The sequence below is a fragment of the Callionymus lyra genome, chromosome 5, assembly GCF_982586985.1.
Source record: "Callionymus lyra chromosome 5, fCalLyr1.hap1.1, whole genome shotgun sequence".
In the NCBI taxonomy this organism is placed as follows: Eukaryota; Metazoa; Chordata; class Actinopteri; order Syngnathiformes; family Callionymidae; genus Callionymus; species Callionymus lyra.
The window spans coordinates 18,353,076-18,370,433 of record NC_141822.1 but is presented as its reverse complement, the minus strand read 5'-3'; the positions used below and the strand labels follow the sequence as shown (position 1 = coordinate 18,370,433).

The 17,358-nt window shown below is 40.0% G+C and overlaps 1 protein-coding gene across 3 annotated transcripts in view; it reads right to left on the bottom strand.

Annotated features, from left to right (window-relative positions):
- The window catches only part of sh2d3ca (SH2 domain containing 3Ca), a 68,931-nt gene that overhangs the window by 35,848 nt on the left and 15,725 nt on the right, over positions 1-17,358 (bottom strand). Inside the window, exon 1 of one of the 3 annotated variants that reach the window (XM_087791304.1) lies at positions 15,936-16,054. The exons of the other annotated variants lie outside the window; for them this stretch is intronic. Within the exon in view, the coding sequence (XP_087647430.1) occupies positions 15,936-16,016 (81 nt within the window). The 5' untranslated portion in view covers positions 16,017-16,054. Of the gene's footprint in view, positions 1-15,935; positions 16,055-17,358 lie in introns of those variants that run through there. 3 annotated transcript variants of the gene reach the window in all.

The following is a 17,358-nucleotide window of genomic DNA, read 5'->3' as shown; positions in this document are numbered from 1 at the left end:
TCGGCTTCATAGTAAAGTTTCATGATTTGAAACAGCACTATGGATGATTTGGGTTGTTTTTTTTGTTTCTTTTAATGGTTGGGGTTAGTTTTCTTCAACTGGAAAATGAATGCAAGTGCCGTCTCTGACCCACTGACATTAAGCAGTTTGGGGCTCAAGTTGTTGTCAATAATGCCCGGCCTGGTTCCCCCAAGGAAAGAGTTACATGGGGAGCAAGTTAAAATATGTATATACAGTTTGATCACTACAAAATGTAACTAATCAACTTAGAAAATATATTAAAAAAAAAAGATGCTGTGATGCTTTAATCCTAATCGTCACCTAATAAACTTATCCTGAATCCACCAAAACAGTGGTTTCAAAAGAAGAAAAAAAAAAAATTATTGACGAGCTACATCACATGTGTCAAACTCACCGGTGCGAGGGCCAATCGCGGCCTGCCTAGTCATTTTATATGGCCTGTCAGACCGTTATCTCAAGAACAAGGAAGATTCACGTTTGTGTGGATTATGGTGACCTATGTAGATGCCAGTGTTTAAGATAAAAACAAGGAACAGAGACTATTGATGTCAATAGTTACAGTAAAACTGATGTTGAAGGAAAGGAATTTGTTTGAAGAAGCTTAAACACAAGATAAATAAAGTCTCAAACAATGAAATGAGGAGAAAGAACATCAAAACCTCACTCAAACTTCCTTTCAGGTAAAAAATACATTTTGTTTGTCCCACAGCTATAATATTATGATTAAGTTTAACACCACTGATCTACTGTACAGTATAATTGTCAGGAGGTCTACACATCTTCTCGTAACTGAAGAGCACACGACATCCTTGTGGTTCACGACTCATTCCAGGCGTTTTTTCTGGCCCCCAGGTCTTGTGTTTGGTGCATTTTTTTTTTAAGACGGGGGTCCCCCAACCTTTGCACCACATACTGGTTAAATTTTAAAATAAAATAGCACATTAAGTACATAAAAAATTCTAACCTTTAGAGGTATGCATTGGTAATAACCGGGTGACAAAAAAGTATCAGGATACTGGGGCAACGATACGGTATAATGCAATACTGTAGGGACAAGGATATACTTGTAGTATTTGACTCTGACGTTACAGACCACATGGCTCTCGATAGTATCCTCTTATCCTCAGTCATCGCCAGGATCTTAGAAGATTTCAGAGAGAGAGATACATCAGGAAGAGCTCTAAGATGGTTTAATGTAGATATGTTTTTGTCATTTTCAGTAGTTTAAAGGATCATCATTTTGGTAAACTTGACTGAAACAAGCATCTTGACGTATCAAGGCATCACAGGCTAATATTATTTTTTTAAATCCCATCTATTTTCAAAATAAAACACCTTTCAGCCTTGTAATGAAATGAACAGGAATTATCTTAATACTTTTTTTCTGTTTGGACCGGTATCAAATGCTCAAGGACCAGTACATTGTTGTGAACCACTGATCTAAAAGATAAAGAAATTAAAAGTTCTAAATGCTGTCGCATCTTTTCCACGATGTCATCAGTACAGGACGGAGATATATTCAGATGCCGGTGCGCGTTCATGTTGTGGCAAAGTCATTAAGATGGAAGGTCGCGACACGAAAGGTCGTCATTGATATGTGCCGTCACGGTGACAGCAGACTCACTGCCACGTCAGTACACACTCTGCTTAGTCACAGAACAAACAATGACGTATCGACCGGCCTTGGTACTTGACACACAAACTCGCCGCGGAGGAGGAGGAGGCGCTCGGGAAACGGTTGTGAGGAAACTGACGGGGATTAAAAAAAGAAGAGAAGAAACAGCAAAGATAATCATTCATGGGCGTCTGCTTTAGGTTGAGTTTTAGTATTCAGTGTACACGAGTAAACACTTCCTGGTCTCGTCGTGAAGACCAGAAGAGAGAGCCGCACACCCTGGAGCTGTGCTGCCATTGGTTGTTGATGATGTCATCTTCTGCTGGAGGCTGAGCAGGGAGCTCTATGATTGGCTGGTTGAGTCAGCGCTGCTGAGGTATCACTTCCATTCATACAGAGACAGTGTGTGTGTGTGTGTATGTGTGTGTCCACTCGTCTCTGAGCTCCTGGGGTTCTGTCCATCACACAGAGGACCTGCTGGGTTGCCATTTAATGGACCTGCTTCTCGCCAAAAACGCAACACGCAGCACACACACATACATCAAACGTGAACGTAATGAAGCGTGCACGTCTGCACACACAGCTGATGGGGGGTTGGGTAAGTTACGATGGGTGTTGTCTGCTTGTTGTTATCGGGCGGTTGTCATGGTGATGCAGATGGACCTTTAAGTGCAAGCTGGGACTCTCAAATGCAATAAACATCACAGACACACACACACACACACCGCTGAAGAGTATTTTTCAGTTCTTCACACAGTGTTAGGAAGGGCCTTGCCCTCTCGCTAGCTTCCAGACAGCCACATAAAGAAAGCAGGAAGAAGATGCATGAAGGTGCGAGAGTAAACACTCCCAGGGGAGATGCCCAGCAGGCTCTTCCTAAGTGAGGCTCATGGGAAATTTTGACTGGCGTGTCAAAATACTGCACGTTCGCTCTCGTTAGTCTGGATCTGTTCCTCCCCCGATGACACCCACACCTTCTTCCATCGCTCCGATAATCTAGTGTCGTTCCTCAGACGCTCGACACACTGTGTGTACGTGTATTATCATCCTACACAGATGTTGTGTACTTCCAGTTCATGGTGTTAGAAATTATCTTTACACTTCGAATATTCTGATATTATTTTCACAACCGCTATGTATCAATTAAATTCAAAAAAACATTTGCTTTTCAAATCATATTTCATTATTATTTCAATTAAGTGTCAATCAAATAATTATAGATTTTATGTTATTATAGAAATAACATGCCTCTGCAGCTAAAGGAACTATTTTAACCCTGCCAGATCCTGGCAATGACTGGGGACGAGAGGATACAGTCGACTCCAGCAGCTTTTTTTTCAGCTGATGGTTGGACATATTGTGGTTTCAAACAAATGGAAGAAGTTACGACTTACTCAAGTGGTCTTTAAATTCTGCAACAACAGAGTCATGCATTTGAACAATACTACACATAAATCCTGGTTCTTGAAGTATCGCAAAATACCGAATCGTTTTCCAGTGATCCACAACTAGGGTTGGCTGTTAAGATTTTACTCTTTTGTGGCACAAACCAAAATCCTTCTGTAGTACCAAGTATCAAAAAATGCTCCGTCTTTCTCTGCAGAGTTTTTGTACCCTCATGTGAGCAAAACTATAATAACGTGTGGATTTTTCTGAAGAAAACTGACAAAAGCGGGTTAGATCAATTACATTTTTCGCTTCTTAGAAAGTGTTTCAAAATGTATTTTTTGATAGAAATTACTTGTTGAATTGGAATCAAAAAAAGTACAATTGTATCACCGGTTTGCAAGTGAAGATATCAGTATCAGTACTGGTATCGAAAATGTTCGAATCGATACCCATTCGTATCTGCTAAACTGCTAAGAATGTTTTTTTTCCCCCATTTTAACCTTTCTATTATGTTCCATGTGTAATAACCTCAGCCTCTATTTGCACATCCAGCACCTGTACACAACTGTTGGGGATTAACCGATCAACAGTAGTTTCGCCATTTACTTTATTACAACAAAAAAAAATGCATCCAAGTCTAAAGTTCTGGTGAATTTGCCCTGATCCAACAGTTTCAGAGACGAAACAAAACCTGTCCGACACTTTTGAAATAACAGTAAAGCAGACAGGACTTACTGGTTGTAAACAGTAACACTTCCCACCTCAGCTTCACACTCGACAATATGTGTCACACAAACAGCCTGTTCCATGTGCGAGCGAGCTACTCTTGACCCGAACACTTCTGACTCGGTACAGTCACTGGTTTATGCACGCTCAGCACTCGTGAGCTAGTGTTAACTTTCCTGTCCTAAAGCTTTTCTCAGAAAGTTTTGGATTGTTTCACAACAGTCTTGACATTCATGAAGCGATCCATGTTTCAAATCCTATCTGAACTGACGTCCTCTGGTCTTTAGCTAAAGCCTCACTGTTGTACAGGTAATTAAAAAAAAAACCTTGACAATATTATAAAAATAAAACTGTACTAGTATTTTAAAACAAAGTTTTGGAGACGACAGAATAAAGGAGAACATTGTGAAATATGTCGGAAATTAAGTCTTTCTGCAACAGGAACTTTTTTCATTAAAAAATGCCTTAATATAACCCTGTTTGATGTGACTTATGTGTCTTTATTTACTACCAGAAGAAATGCCACAAACAATACAACACAGAGATGATTCATGTCTAAAATAAGAGTAAAACAGATATTGAAGGAAAGACATTTGTTCGCTGACAGAGAACACATGGCAAACTGGGTTTCCCTCTCTTTTTTGTGTATACTTTTATCAAGTGCATAATATCTATAAAATGTAATACAATCCATAAGAATTTAGCTGAAAATAGATTGTTTTTTTTCAATTATAATGTTGGGTACTAATTCTATGTAGGATTTGTAAGAATTTGTAAGAAATTGACCATGTTCTTGGTAAAAATACTTTATGAATTGTGTTTTTTTTTTTAATAACAATGACACTTGACTTGCATTTAAACACTAATAAGATTCTATTGCACACTTTTTATTTTTTAGAACAACCATGCAACAAGATTTAAAAGCCAATATATTTTTGTAATCACTCGTGTGAATAAAACTGACTCAAAATATTTCTCATTAATACATTGAATCGGATCATCTTCACTTTGCGCAGCTGGTTAAGCAATGATTTCATGCTAGCATGAATTTTGTTGTTAATGTGTTGCATTATTCTCACATTAAACCATACGTCTCCTTGTATAAATGAAGCCTCTGTCTGTGGTTCTTCATTCAATAGAAACTCAAACGTCTCTCCTGACATTCATTTCTAGGCTAAAACTAAATAATCATGTGCATGCATGAGTTCCAAACACTGCGGCGCATGATCAATGACTGCACGCCGCATGAGTCCAATCTTATTACGGCGAGTGTTGATCTGATTTGAATTGAGTTACATCCAGCACAACCATCTCATTTCATTCAATTAGATCGGTTTTATCTTCTCACCAGCGTCTTCATCTGGTTCCCATCAGCACGAGAGCCCGAGTCGTTAACAAGTCTGCAGACTTTAATTCTGCCTCAATCACACGCTCGCTTTAGCTTTAAAAAGAGCTCGACTGAAAAAAAACCCATCATCCAGCCTCATCCAGATCTGTGGATCCAGGTATGTTGGTATGTATGGATTCATGGAAGTCCTGGGGAAGTGTGTGATTGAAGCAGCCACGGGGAGGGAGTTCGTGCTCATCGCAATTCTCAGCTGCTCGCTGCAAATCATCCAGAGACGCTTTAACAACCCTGGCTCTTTTCAAAAAGAAAACCTCGCATTAAAATCCCCCAGCAGAGGTCGACGACCTTCATAACTTCCAGTCGATCTCAAAATCCCAGCGGGATCAGTAATAACACCGACTACAACGGGAGAAATAGGAGGCTGGAATTTTCTCGCACGAAATGACTCTCCTGAAAAAGCTAAAAAACTGCATGACATGACGGTTTTGCCAAATGATGCGGCTGAAGGAGTGAGAAGATTAACTTTTTCAAATCCTACGTGACTACATCCAGCTTTCCAGATACGTATTTAACCATCATGACAAACGGATTCATTTATACATCACAATACATCCAATTAAAGTTGAAATGAATGTTCAATGGATCAATATTGCTGCTTCATCTTAGATCATCTTCAAGCAGATAATTTTACCTTTTGTGTCAAACAATGAAAGACCCACACAGGCCAGAGAGAAAGAAAAAAAATCTTTTGTTTCATCTGTGAAAAAGTCTAGACCCTGAAGGTGCAGCCCGTGACCCCCTGCATTCCCCAAGGTCAGCACAGGTCGAAAGATTAAAAAGCGCCAACAATTGCCGAACTGCTGCTTCGAATCCCTTCACTATGTTCCCCACCCCGTCAGCTGCGTCTTTCTCACCACGTGCCAGGCTGGAAGTGTGTATCCACGAGACTCCGGAGAGTGAGTCAACGCATGCCAACACCACCCCAATGCTTTCGTTGTTTCATTTCGGGATTGGCAGCTGACGTTTTTTTTTTTAATCTGACTGAAGTTTTTTTGTTTCTTTACTTTCATGTACACCGTATTACGAGTTGACTTACACCCAAGCTTTTTACACCACGGATCAGGAAGTAACATTTTATTTGGACAAATTATTTTATTTGTAGTTGCCTTATGTAATCATATGGCACACAAGATTCAGCACAATAATAACATGGCTATTTAAAGCAGCACTATGTAACATTCTTAAAAATATATATTTTTATCAGTGATGGTGCTTTTAAACTATGCAACTCTGCCTTAGTGACCCAACCCTTTACCCATAAAAACAGTGGGAGGTGGCAGTTGCGTTCATTTCTCCTTAACTTTGGAACTTTCTTCCACCAGACCTCCGCCGTCGTGACTCTCTCTTTAAATCTGAACTCAAACCCCACCTGTTCCGACCCCTCATGACCCCTCTCACCTGCTGCTACCACCTTGTTTTATTATGTTGTTTTTATCCTCCACCACATTGTTTTATGGTATTGTACTGAAAGGTGCTTTAAATAAACGTTATTATTATTATTTTAATAATGGCTCTTTTTTTTTAATCTTCTACGAAGATAAAATGACCAAAAAATGGTTATTTTTCTATTGTTTTTGGTTGAGAAAATGTATTTTTTTGTGGGTAAATTAGTTAAACCCACATTTATCAAGATCAAGATGGTCTTATTTCTGCAAACTCACATAATTTGTTATATAAATATGAATAAGAAATGAATGAAAGACTTACACAAGGTTTCACATCACAACATATACATATACTGTGTATTTATTCATTAATGGAAAGAATGAAAGTGTACAGAGTCCATGTGACACCTCAGATAAATTTATTTTTCAATTAAGTATTTCACAGCAATACTATACGAACTAACTTTTCTGTACCTGGTAACTTGGTAAGGACTCACTACACAGAGGTTAATGAGCGTGGACTGTCGATGCACGGTCAACACAACCGATTAAGTCGAATGCAAACGAGCAGAAGATAAAGAGAACCATGGCCAAAGGGCGACGTTATCTAAACCTGCGGTTGTTATCTCTTTTTTTTTTTCAAAGCCGGCAGCAGTTTAAAAAGTGCTGCGGCTCTAATGTACCAGCATGTGTGTACGTGGAAGGTTATTATATTTCAAAGCTCTGGTCATTCATGTCGCGCAGAGGAGCCGATGATTACGACGCACTGACGTGGAAAATCTTAACCTTGCCTGCGGCTCCAGAAAAGACCCTCCCTCTGCAGTTTCACTTGTTTGATCCACGCGTGTGTTGATGGAGTCTCTGAATAATGACTTCATCACAGCTCCGGGTTCTCTTATTAAATAGACTTGAGGGAACTTTATATGGCTTTGGAATGTTATTAAATTATTGTAATGTGATTATTAGCATAAGCAAATGGGGAAACTTTCGGCTCTTTATATGGTTGGACCGCCTCGGAGGAAATATATGGCTGCTTCAAATCCTCCGAGTGCGTTATGTATGGAGCGTGTACGCTCTCAATCCGCTTAGGTTTGTTCAGCCATGAAACTTGTGGACCTCGGAGACAAAAGTAAAACTGATACAATTTAAAAAAGTTAATATAGATCCAGACAACACTGATGTCACATAGACAAGGGATCAATACAAATGTTCTATATAGCGAGTGTGTGTGGGCGTGGCTTTACGGTTGTCTGGGCAATCTGTCAAAAGGTCAAAAGGTCATATGAAAACGATTGAATGAAGGCTTCATACATATGATTCATGATTCATTATTGGATCAGCAGCAGCAGCAGAGTTTGAGAAGCGACGTTTAAACTAAATCCGATTCATGACGACGGATTAAAGCAGATGATGTCTTCGCACCATCAATCACGCTTATTCCTTAAAAATACTATTTTTGCTTTAAAAGAAAAATGACTCTTCTCCGTGGGAAAGTAAACACACTTAAAAACTTGTTTTTGCATTTTGGGATGTTATTGGAACCAGTTTATGACGCATCACTTTTTGTGGTCGTCTATTTTTTTCTCCAAAAAAACCAAAACCACACGTTTTTCCCTGACAAGTCACCAGGACGTCACCACAGACAGGTCACAAATACTCATTTAGCATCTCAAGCAATCATCGGCCTAACAGGATTTATGGATGATTTTTGGACGTGCACTGCAGGACAAAACAGAAATCAAAACAAATTCTAAATGAATACTTGTATGGGTCAGATTTCATCTGCCTGTAGGCTCGACTCAGGATTCAAGACTCAAGATCTTTCACCCTAATTTTATTAGAATTCTTGATATATTTAATTTATTTGTTTGTCTAAAGGGAGATGACTCACAAAAACTGTGCTGTGGAAAATGTTTTCCCCAATTCTAACTGTATATTTCCGATGGTCACAGATGAAGCCACCAACTGAAACCTGCAACTTCTTAATACCGGCTTCCAAAGTGGGAAAGTTTGGTGCGAACGATGTGTCAACACTGTAATTGGTAGTGGGGATGAGTTCGGGCAGGTTTGAAAAAAAAAACGACTGTGCAAGAGGATTCAACAAAAGAAAACATCTTCTCCTTCGACAGCTTCTACATCGACTCGTTTACGCCGAGCATCGGTGGAGAAAATAACATCGAAACAACAACTTCGTCGTCAGCAAATCTGCAAATGTGGAGCGCGAGATTGTGAATAGATGTTGGAATTACTGAGAATAAAGAAGCTTTATGTAAAGCCTAAAACAAAATAAAACATTAACAATGATGGTTCCATTTTGTAAATAAAGTGAACTAAATAGACGATACCAATGCAGACACTTGACAGCGCTTTTTGTCAATTGAAACAAGTTATTAAGTAGTGTTTTTTGTGTTGTTGTTGTGTTGTTTTGTGGTAAAATTAGTGTTTTCTCAAGACATTTCTGTGATATCTTCCCCGATGACGTGTCATCAGTGACATAGCTTCAGTTTAGCGTCATCTACGTCACTAAGATGGCGGCCGTTAAGGATGGAAAGTGTCCATTGAAACACACTTAATTTTCTTGCCGTTTAAGTGCACCAATTGAGTGCTCATTGCGCACTAGATTCTTGCACACTGCTCATTGGGATGCACTTGTGCACTGAAAATATTAAGTCTAAATGCAGAAGTGCGCGATTTGGGGTTTTGATTGTTTAAGCGCTTTGTGACCCTGTTCTGGAAAAGCGCTCTACAACTATAATTTACTTACTCACTTACATCCATTGTCTTGTAATGTGCTTTATTCTTGGCACTTAAAGTACAAAACTGTCACTCAAAAAGGTTCGGGAAACTGTCAAATAAATCACTAACATTTTAAGCCTAAACACAAGTAAGATTATTTCCCTCCAAGTTTATCATCTGCCATTGTAAGCCTTAAACACAATATGAACAAGTCAAACGATTTTCACACACACACACACACACACACACTTTCTGGCGTAAAAGTGTGTACACATGTGAAATACATAACTGGCACGGTGCGGGCTTGTCCCTCATTACTGCCAGAAAATGTCGCAGCGCTCTAATGAGGATGTGCGCCCACAAACACACACACACACACACACACCCCCCCACACACACACACACAGCTGCCCTTCACACTATGAGCCTGCAGGGTGTGACAGGCAGGCACGCCAAAAGAGGATTTGTGGTGAAAAGCTCTGGGGAGGGAGGGAGGGGGGTAGGAAGGGGTGAGGGCGATAGGAGGTGCAGGAGAGGGGATTACATGGTGAATATTTCAATACTGAAAACAGCGCAATTGGCTGCATTTCTGGCTCGGACACACAGACACACATAACGGCATTAGTGCGAGCGGATCTTCCACGCCACGGTCGAGCCCGACACGACACACACACGGAGAAGCCCGAGCGAAGGGTCGACCACCGGGGCCCCCCGAGGAGCCCGCTGACAATATGATTGCCGGTTAACCTGCTGTGACGGGGTGGGATAAACCCAACAAAAGCTCCAGCCGTTATTACAATTCTGCTACTTTCTCCGGAAAAGTGCCACATCACCGCGAAGTTGTTTCACTCATTGCCGCTAGTTTTTATCAGACGAAATCCAATAAATCCCGAGTACAGGCCGTGGAGCTTATAGACACGGTATATGGAACGGGCACCGGGCCAAGGTGACAAGCTTCGACGTCTTTTTAATAAATGTTATTATCTGACCCGCTTCTGGGAGTTAAACCCGCGTACAGACGAGACGTAAAGGCAATAAAGCAGACGGTTCCCCCCCCCCTGTAGCTGCTCCAGGATATCAAGACCCCATCTAACGCTTGATAATCTCTGTGTTATGATACACACTTTTAATTATTCATGTTTCATTGTCACGTGAAGGACGATGAAGGTATATATCGCTGCCATCAGAATATTGAAGGCTTGAATTTAATTGTTTTTTTTAGGAATTTTCTGACTAATTGAATCAAATCACTTCTATATTGGAAGGTGATTGGCTGAAGGTTCGATCAAGTAGCTCGGTACTCCATTGGTATTGTCTGGTGGCACTGTTATGCCAACATTTTTATATTGAATGTAAAAGGCTACGAATTTAAAAAACATATTTTTTTGAATTACAGGAATATCAAACTTAATGTTATAAAAATAGGAAAATTTCAATTTACAAATTATTGAAATCAATTAGTCAAACCAATTGCTAACAAATGACTAACATTTCAATAAATAATCTCAACATTTGAAATGTTAAATATAATCTAATATATGTCATCTAATATTTTTGATGGCACCGATATATGACTGACAGGATAGAAAGAATGGAAAGGATTCTAAAAGCGTTCCCTGAATAGAAACTACTAAACTTGATTTAAACCACTTCCCAAACAGCGCGTGGACTATATTTATTCGAGTATGATTAAAATGCCCCGACCCTGGTGGTGATAAGGTGATAAAATGTCATCTTATTTCTTGCAGTTGGCCTCGGTGGATGCAAATGAGGAACGCGATGGTGCCAGGATGTGCTTCAGGCCAGATACGTGGAGCGCTTCTGGGACCTCTTGGCACCGCTAAGGTTTCAACGCTATATATTCATTTAGAATCTCAGTGACGCCTCAGTTTGGTATATGACGGGCAAACAAGTACATTCCATACATTTGTGGTCGAGGAGACAAAAGATTAAACATAACTAATTGTATATTTATGAATGTTGGTAAATAACTGGAGAGTACTTTTAGCATACAGTATTAACCGAAGTAACTCAATGTTTTTTCCTGGAAAAAGCATGAACATAAATCAACGCCCTTCATTCACTGCCACGTCTTCAACCTTTCAGTTTAAAGAGCTTTTCTGTTGGAATACGTCATCTCGGTTTACTAGAAAACAACCTGTCAAAGGGTAGAGCTTGTACACCTTAATACTTGTCACTATGGTTGTGTATTGGTAAGGATCTGACGATAAGATACGCATCACGATAAAGAGGCAACGATACGATATATTGCAATACTGTAGGAACAAGGGTATGTTTGTAGTATTGTCCGAGTACTTGACTCTGGTGTTGCAGAATTCACAGACCACACGAGTCTTGACGAAGTTGTAACTATACATTTGTTTTGAAACCAAAATATGTTGTAACATCATCTTTAAAATCATCTGAAGTCTAATGTATCTTCTCGTCCTCAGCTGTCGCCAGGATCTAGTGGGATTGCCTTGTTTCTTTAGCTTCTTAGGACAAAATTAGTGCAGCCATCTAGTGACCACAAATGAACTAATATAAAAAGTAATGTGATTAAAAAGCCAAATAAAAATATATTTTTCATATATAATATATTAATACAGTGTGTAGATTTTCTCCACATGTGAGCCACAACTTGATGCTTTCGGGGTTACTTTTTAATGAAATTATGCGCCAATAGTACATCTTTAAAGCTCTTAGAGGACGCATTAAATGACAGGGTTGACCAATCGGAATCCCAAATGTTGGAATTAAATAGGATTTGGAAACGATTAACGTAGAATTAACAGATTCAGAGATTCAGGTTTATTCTTTGTTTTCTGTAAAAAAAAAAAAATTAAAAAGAAAAACGTGTGTGGTGTTTTGGGTGAAATTTGATCCTTTTTCTTTTGAGGAAAAAAAAAGAAGTGGATGTGATTCGTCATAAGGGTGAGGAACTCGGTCATTTACAAGAGGGAGGGCACTAGTAACTGATTTTCCAAGACCACAAAGTAGAAAAGTGGATAAGTCATACTTCTCTTTTAGAAAGTCTTTGCCAGCTGACTGAAGATGCCAGTAAATTGCCAGAGTAAACTTGATATATTAGGCTACACATGAAATATTTATTAACACGTCTTTCGTGTTGATCCTTCAGGAACATCCACTACTCGATCCATCTCCAGCAGCGACGGTCGTCTGGTGTAAAGTTGCAGACGTTACAAGCCACCGACTGAACCCTCTAAACTCAGTTTGCCTCGGAGACAGTCGAGCAGGGAGGTGCCATGTTGGGAGGTTGGGAGGTTGGACGGTAACCTTCCACGGTCAGGCTGCAGGAATGCTTAAGGACAGAAGGGCCGGTCGCTGGCTGGCATGATGATGGCCGACACATGCTGGCCGGGTCAGCAGGGAGTCGGAGCTACAGTGAGGAGGAGGAGGAGGAGGAGAAAGAGGGATGGGGGTGGAGGAGTAACGTGGCTGGTAGAAAGAAAGGATTAACTTCAAAATAATCAAAGGGCAGGAGAAGGGACGGCTTTATTTATTTGTGTGCCCATGCATCTGTTTATGCGAGTGTGTGTGTTGGTGTGTGTGTGTGTCGAGGGTATTAGAGCGGGGGGTACTGCAGGGGGACCAGAGGGCAGCTACTACTGTCCCAGTTACAGACTGGAAGCTCTGGGCGTAATGCAGACACAATGGCAAAGTAGCATGACTGAGTGCATGTGTGTGTGTCCATGTGTGTGTGTTCTTCTCTGCGCATGTGTGTGTTTTTACAGTGAAAAACGCCGCTGTCTAGACCAGGGGATCAAATGTAATCTCCCTCCACCGATACAGCCGATGATGATGAGCCGAGGTCGCCGACACCGTCAGGGATGGAAACAGTGGAATTGTTTTTCTATTTAGTTTGTTGTCGTTATTGTTGCACAACTGTTAGTGACTCAGCAGCGATACGGCAACAAGAGGGGACGAGAGAAGACGGATTAACTTCAGCCACCGGCAGGGAGGGAAGATAATCTGGGTTACTTATGAAGAATTAAATAAAAGAATAAACATTTAAGAGTGAAAACGTTAGAGATCCTTTAAAAAAAAAAAAAGCATTTTCCTCAAACATGTTTTCAAATTATCCAGATGTTCCAGATTGTAGCCGACTTTCGCAAACTTTAAAATCCCTTGGAAAACCCGACAAGCTTCGTTTGTAATCAAAATTAATTGGTTTAAACAAGCAAACTGTTGGTGCGTGTGACAGTAAAGTCATAAATCACACCCGGCAGACAAAGAGAAAACATCAATAAGGCGGCGGATGTGCCGACTAAGTAACGATTACGGCACTTCTTCTCTGGAAAACACACACACACACACACCACTTGCGTTACCTGACACACATGATCGTGCTCGACAGACCATCTTTAATTAGAATGGATTGAGAGAATCAATATTGGTCGACTGACTAAAATAAGACAGTTTGTAAACAAACCCATGTCACAGAGAATTAGCCGATTATTTATTTATTTTTTCACAAATGAAAGACTCCGTCTTCTGTCTCACTCTCATTCTGAAAGAGCTAATTAATTCAACCCCCACTCACTCGACTAAAACCCTTTGACAACAACACCACACTTGACGCCCGTGACAGATTTAATTAGAAGAACTTTATGACTTAGTCGCTTTCAAGCGCTTCAATCTAAAGCAAAAGCAGATGCCTTCACATGCTTGACGAAGAGCTATCTAGGGAAGGAAAGAGTCAGGAAGTCAATCAGAATCCACTGTTTCTTGTGTGTTTATTTTAGATAGTATAACTAGGGATCAGCAATAATCTGGCGATACGTATCACGATACAGGTGCAACGATATATATCGATACGATATGAACAAGAATATATTTGTAGTTTTGTACTTTGGTGTTTGCAGAATTTACAGACCAAATGTCTATTGAGGGAAATAGTATTAAAACTGAAAGATCGGCTTTCTGAAGTCGACTGTATCCTCTCGTCCTCAGTTATCGAAGGATTCCATTGTTCCTTTAGCTGTGATGCATGTAATGACTTTTGCCATCAAATTGCCAGAAGTTTAATTGAAAAAAAGAAATAAAAGTTTTATTTTATACACACTTCATTAAAATATAAACCATAAAACTTTCATAAAAAATAAATTATGATTTGAAGGCCAAAGGAAAATACTTTAAGTGCTGTTGAGAGTTAATATGGTACCATGAAAAAGAATATCATGATATGTTAGTATATTGATTTTTTTACACCCCTAAATATAACATTCATTTAATTGTATCCCGGGGTCTGGGTCCCGGGGAGACTGGAGCCTTTCCCAGTAGGCAAGGGACACCCTGGACAGGACCCCAGTCTGTCACAGGGCTCTAAATATAAGATGTATAAGTTAAATAATCAGTCAAAAATCAAGCTATATGCTCACAGTATGTCACATAGACAATTCAACACACATCACAATCTCCAAACAGAAGTACAACTACAGTCCAGTGGAGTATAACAACCTCAGGCAACACATATTCGGTTCCTCAAATGTCACATTCAGTCTCCAATAACCCTGTGTTCTCCAGTCCCTGTGGCGAAGTCATTCCATGTGCCGTCCTAGCAAAAACCCTCCGGTCACGACCGGTGAAACAAGACACAAGTTCTTGAAAGGTTGACAGCAAGAGAAAACGTTGTTCTTGAAGGAAATCCACTGTAAATGTCACATTGTTCCAGATATAAAGTCCGATATTGGGTTTCAGGCACAAGTCCAGAATTAGACTGAAACTGGAACTGTACACTGGATCGCGTCACCATCACTCGCTTTCTCAGACGAAAACATACACCCATCATCTTAGATAAAGAACGACTTTCTCCGTCCATCTATTCCCATGCCGTCCACCTGACACCCACACCTATGATATCATCCCTCTGTCTACAGCGAGAAGGTGCCGCACAAATCTGCTCTAAACGTGTGCAAAACTATATGTTAGCAAACTTTACATTTATATCACTTAAACGAGAAAAAGTTGAGAGCAGATGATCCTGTTTCAAGACAGTATATACAGATATATTGTCCATTTATGGCAATTAGAAGTTCCAACTTGCAATCTAAGGTCTTGACACTTGACATTTAAGACACTTTAGGGAAATCAAAAATGTATTAAAAGTCAAGACTCCACTTATAAAATATGCAAACAGACATCTTCGCTTAAAACTTGAATGTAATGAAATGGAAGTTTTCTCGACTCCAATTGATAGAACCTTATTCTATTGGAAGTATGACCACATAATACGAGTAAGTATACATGACACATGTGGAAGTTTTCCTTTAAAACTTACTTAAGATCAGATACCATGATACCATGATACCAAGCTTTTGAAATCACTGTAGCTAATGCCGTCTTTTTAAATAATGGCAGTAAAGTTTTTAACATCAAAACAAAAATTGAAGTTAAATAAAAGTACTTAAGGCGTATTAATAATTCACATTTTCAAACTAATTCAACATATTAAATTAATCTCATATATTACAACAATATTCCTTTGGCTCTACTACATATATATTTAAAAATCTATCATTTTAACACGTACAGATCAAGCAAACAAACAGATAATAATGTAGTATATTTTAAATAAAACACTCAGTGACACAGAGAGGATTTGAAGTTGCTGGTTCCCCAGAAGCAGACTCACCTGGACCTGCATGAAGGAGCCCCGGTAGAAGCAGCATGCTGCAGCCGACAGCGCACTCCAGAGACTACACCTCTCAGTCATGGTGAACACACACCTTTCCCTGCTCCAAGCTTCTTCTTCTTCTTCTTCTTCACCCCCCGGTTTTTCCTCGCCTCGCAGTCTTCACCCCACCCAGGACAGTCCAATCTAACCCCTCCGAGCCCCCTTTTTTTTTGCTTGGGGATGAGCCGGTCGCACCCCTGGAGCTCTCAGCAGCCCCTCATCCCTCCAGGATGAAACCCTGCTTGGAAAGCTTCTCGGCGGACAGTCAACGCCGGGAACCGCATGAGCTTCTGGCTCTACTGGCTCCGCTCACTGCTGCTGCTGCTGCTGCTGCTGCTACTGACTCCAGCCGGTGATGTTCCTGCTCCTGATGTTCCTGCTCCTGATGTTCCTGCTCCTGACATCTTCTGTCGCTGCTGCTCTCGCTGCACTTGCTGCACTTCACGAGGCTGCGAGGGATTACCTCATTGCTGATGAAAAGGAGAGTGGGTGGGGGGAGGGTGGACCAGTGGGAGCGATGGTGGGAGGGATGGATGGAGGGAGGAGGGAGGAGGGAGGAGGGTAAGGAGGGAGGGGGGGTCGCTAGAAGTAGAGAGGAGTGCTTCTTTTTTTTTTTTCGAACTGCAAACAAGACCCCACCCACAACCACCGACGACCCCACTGAGTACGAGTTTATATTTCCTGATCCTGCTCTTGGCTTCTCGAGACCCTCGGAGTTCACTGTTGATGGTCTTTATTGTTGGATTGAAAACTTTTATTTATATATATAGATATAGTATATATATATATGTTTATACATATGTAGATGAGTCATTTTATTTCCAACAAATCCATATATACTAAAATGTATTTAACAAGTATTTACAATTAACATCCTTATATTCAAGGCTTTTGTTCACTTTTGTGTTGCAATTAGACTTCCGGCCGCTAGATGGCAGCAGTCATTACAAGAAGATATCGATACAGCAATATATATTAATGTTTTTTTTGTACTGTATCAGTATAGGCACAGGGTTTTTTTTTGTGCCTTTTTCATGGTTTACAGTTCAATACACTTAACAATAGACAGAATTTACTGTTTATTTAGAATAATTCGATGTTGTATGTTAAATTAACATGCAAATATTCACTCATTCCTCGAACATTCAACATGCTATGTGTACTTGTGATCGTCAACCTGCAGTTGAAACCAATATATTGTGTGTATTTCCAGTTAGTGGTGTCAATAACACGATATTTTTTCCATGAAAAATGAAAATCTAAGCTTTCAAATCAGATTTTATATTCATCACTACTCTGTTCTGATTCTAATATTTCGATAAAGTGTGTATAAAATAAAATAATACGACAATTAGCATGCAAATATTCACTCATTCCTCAA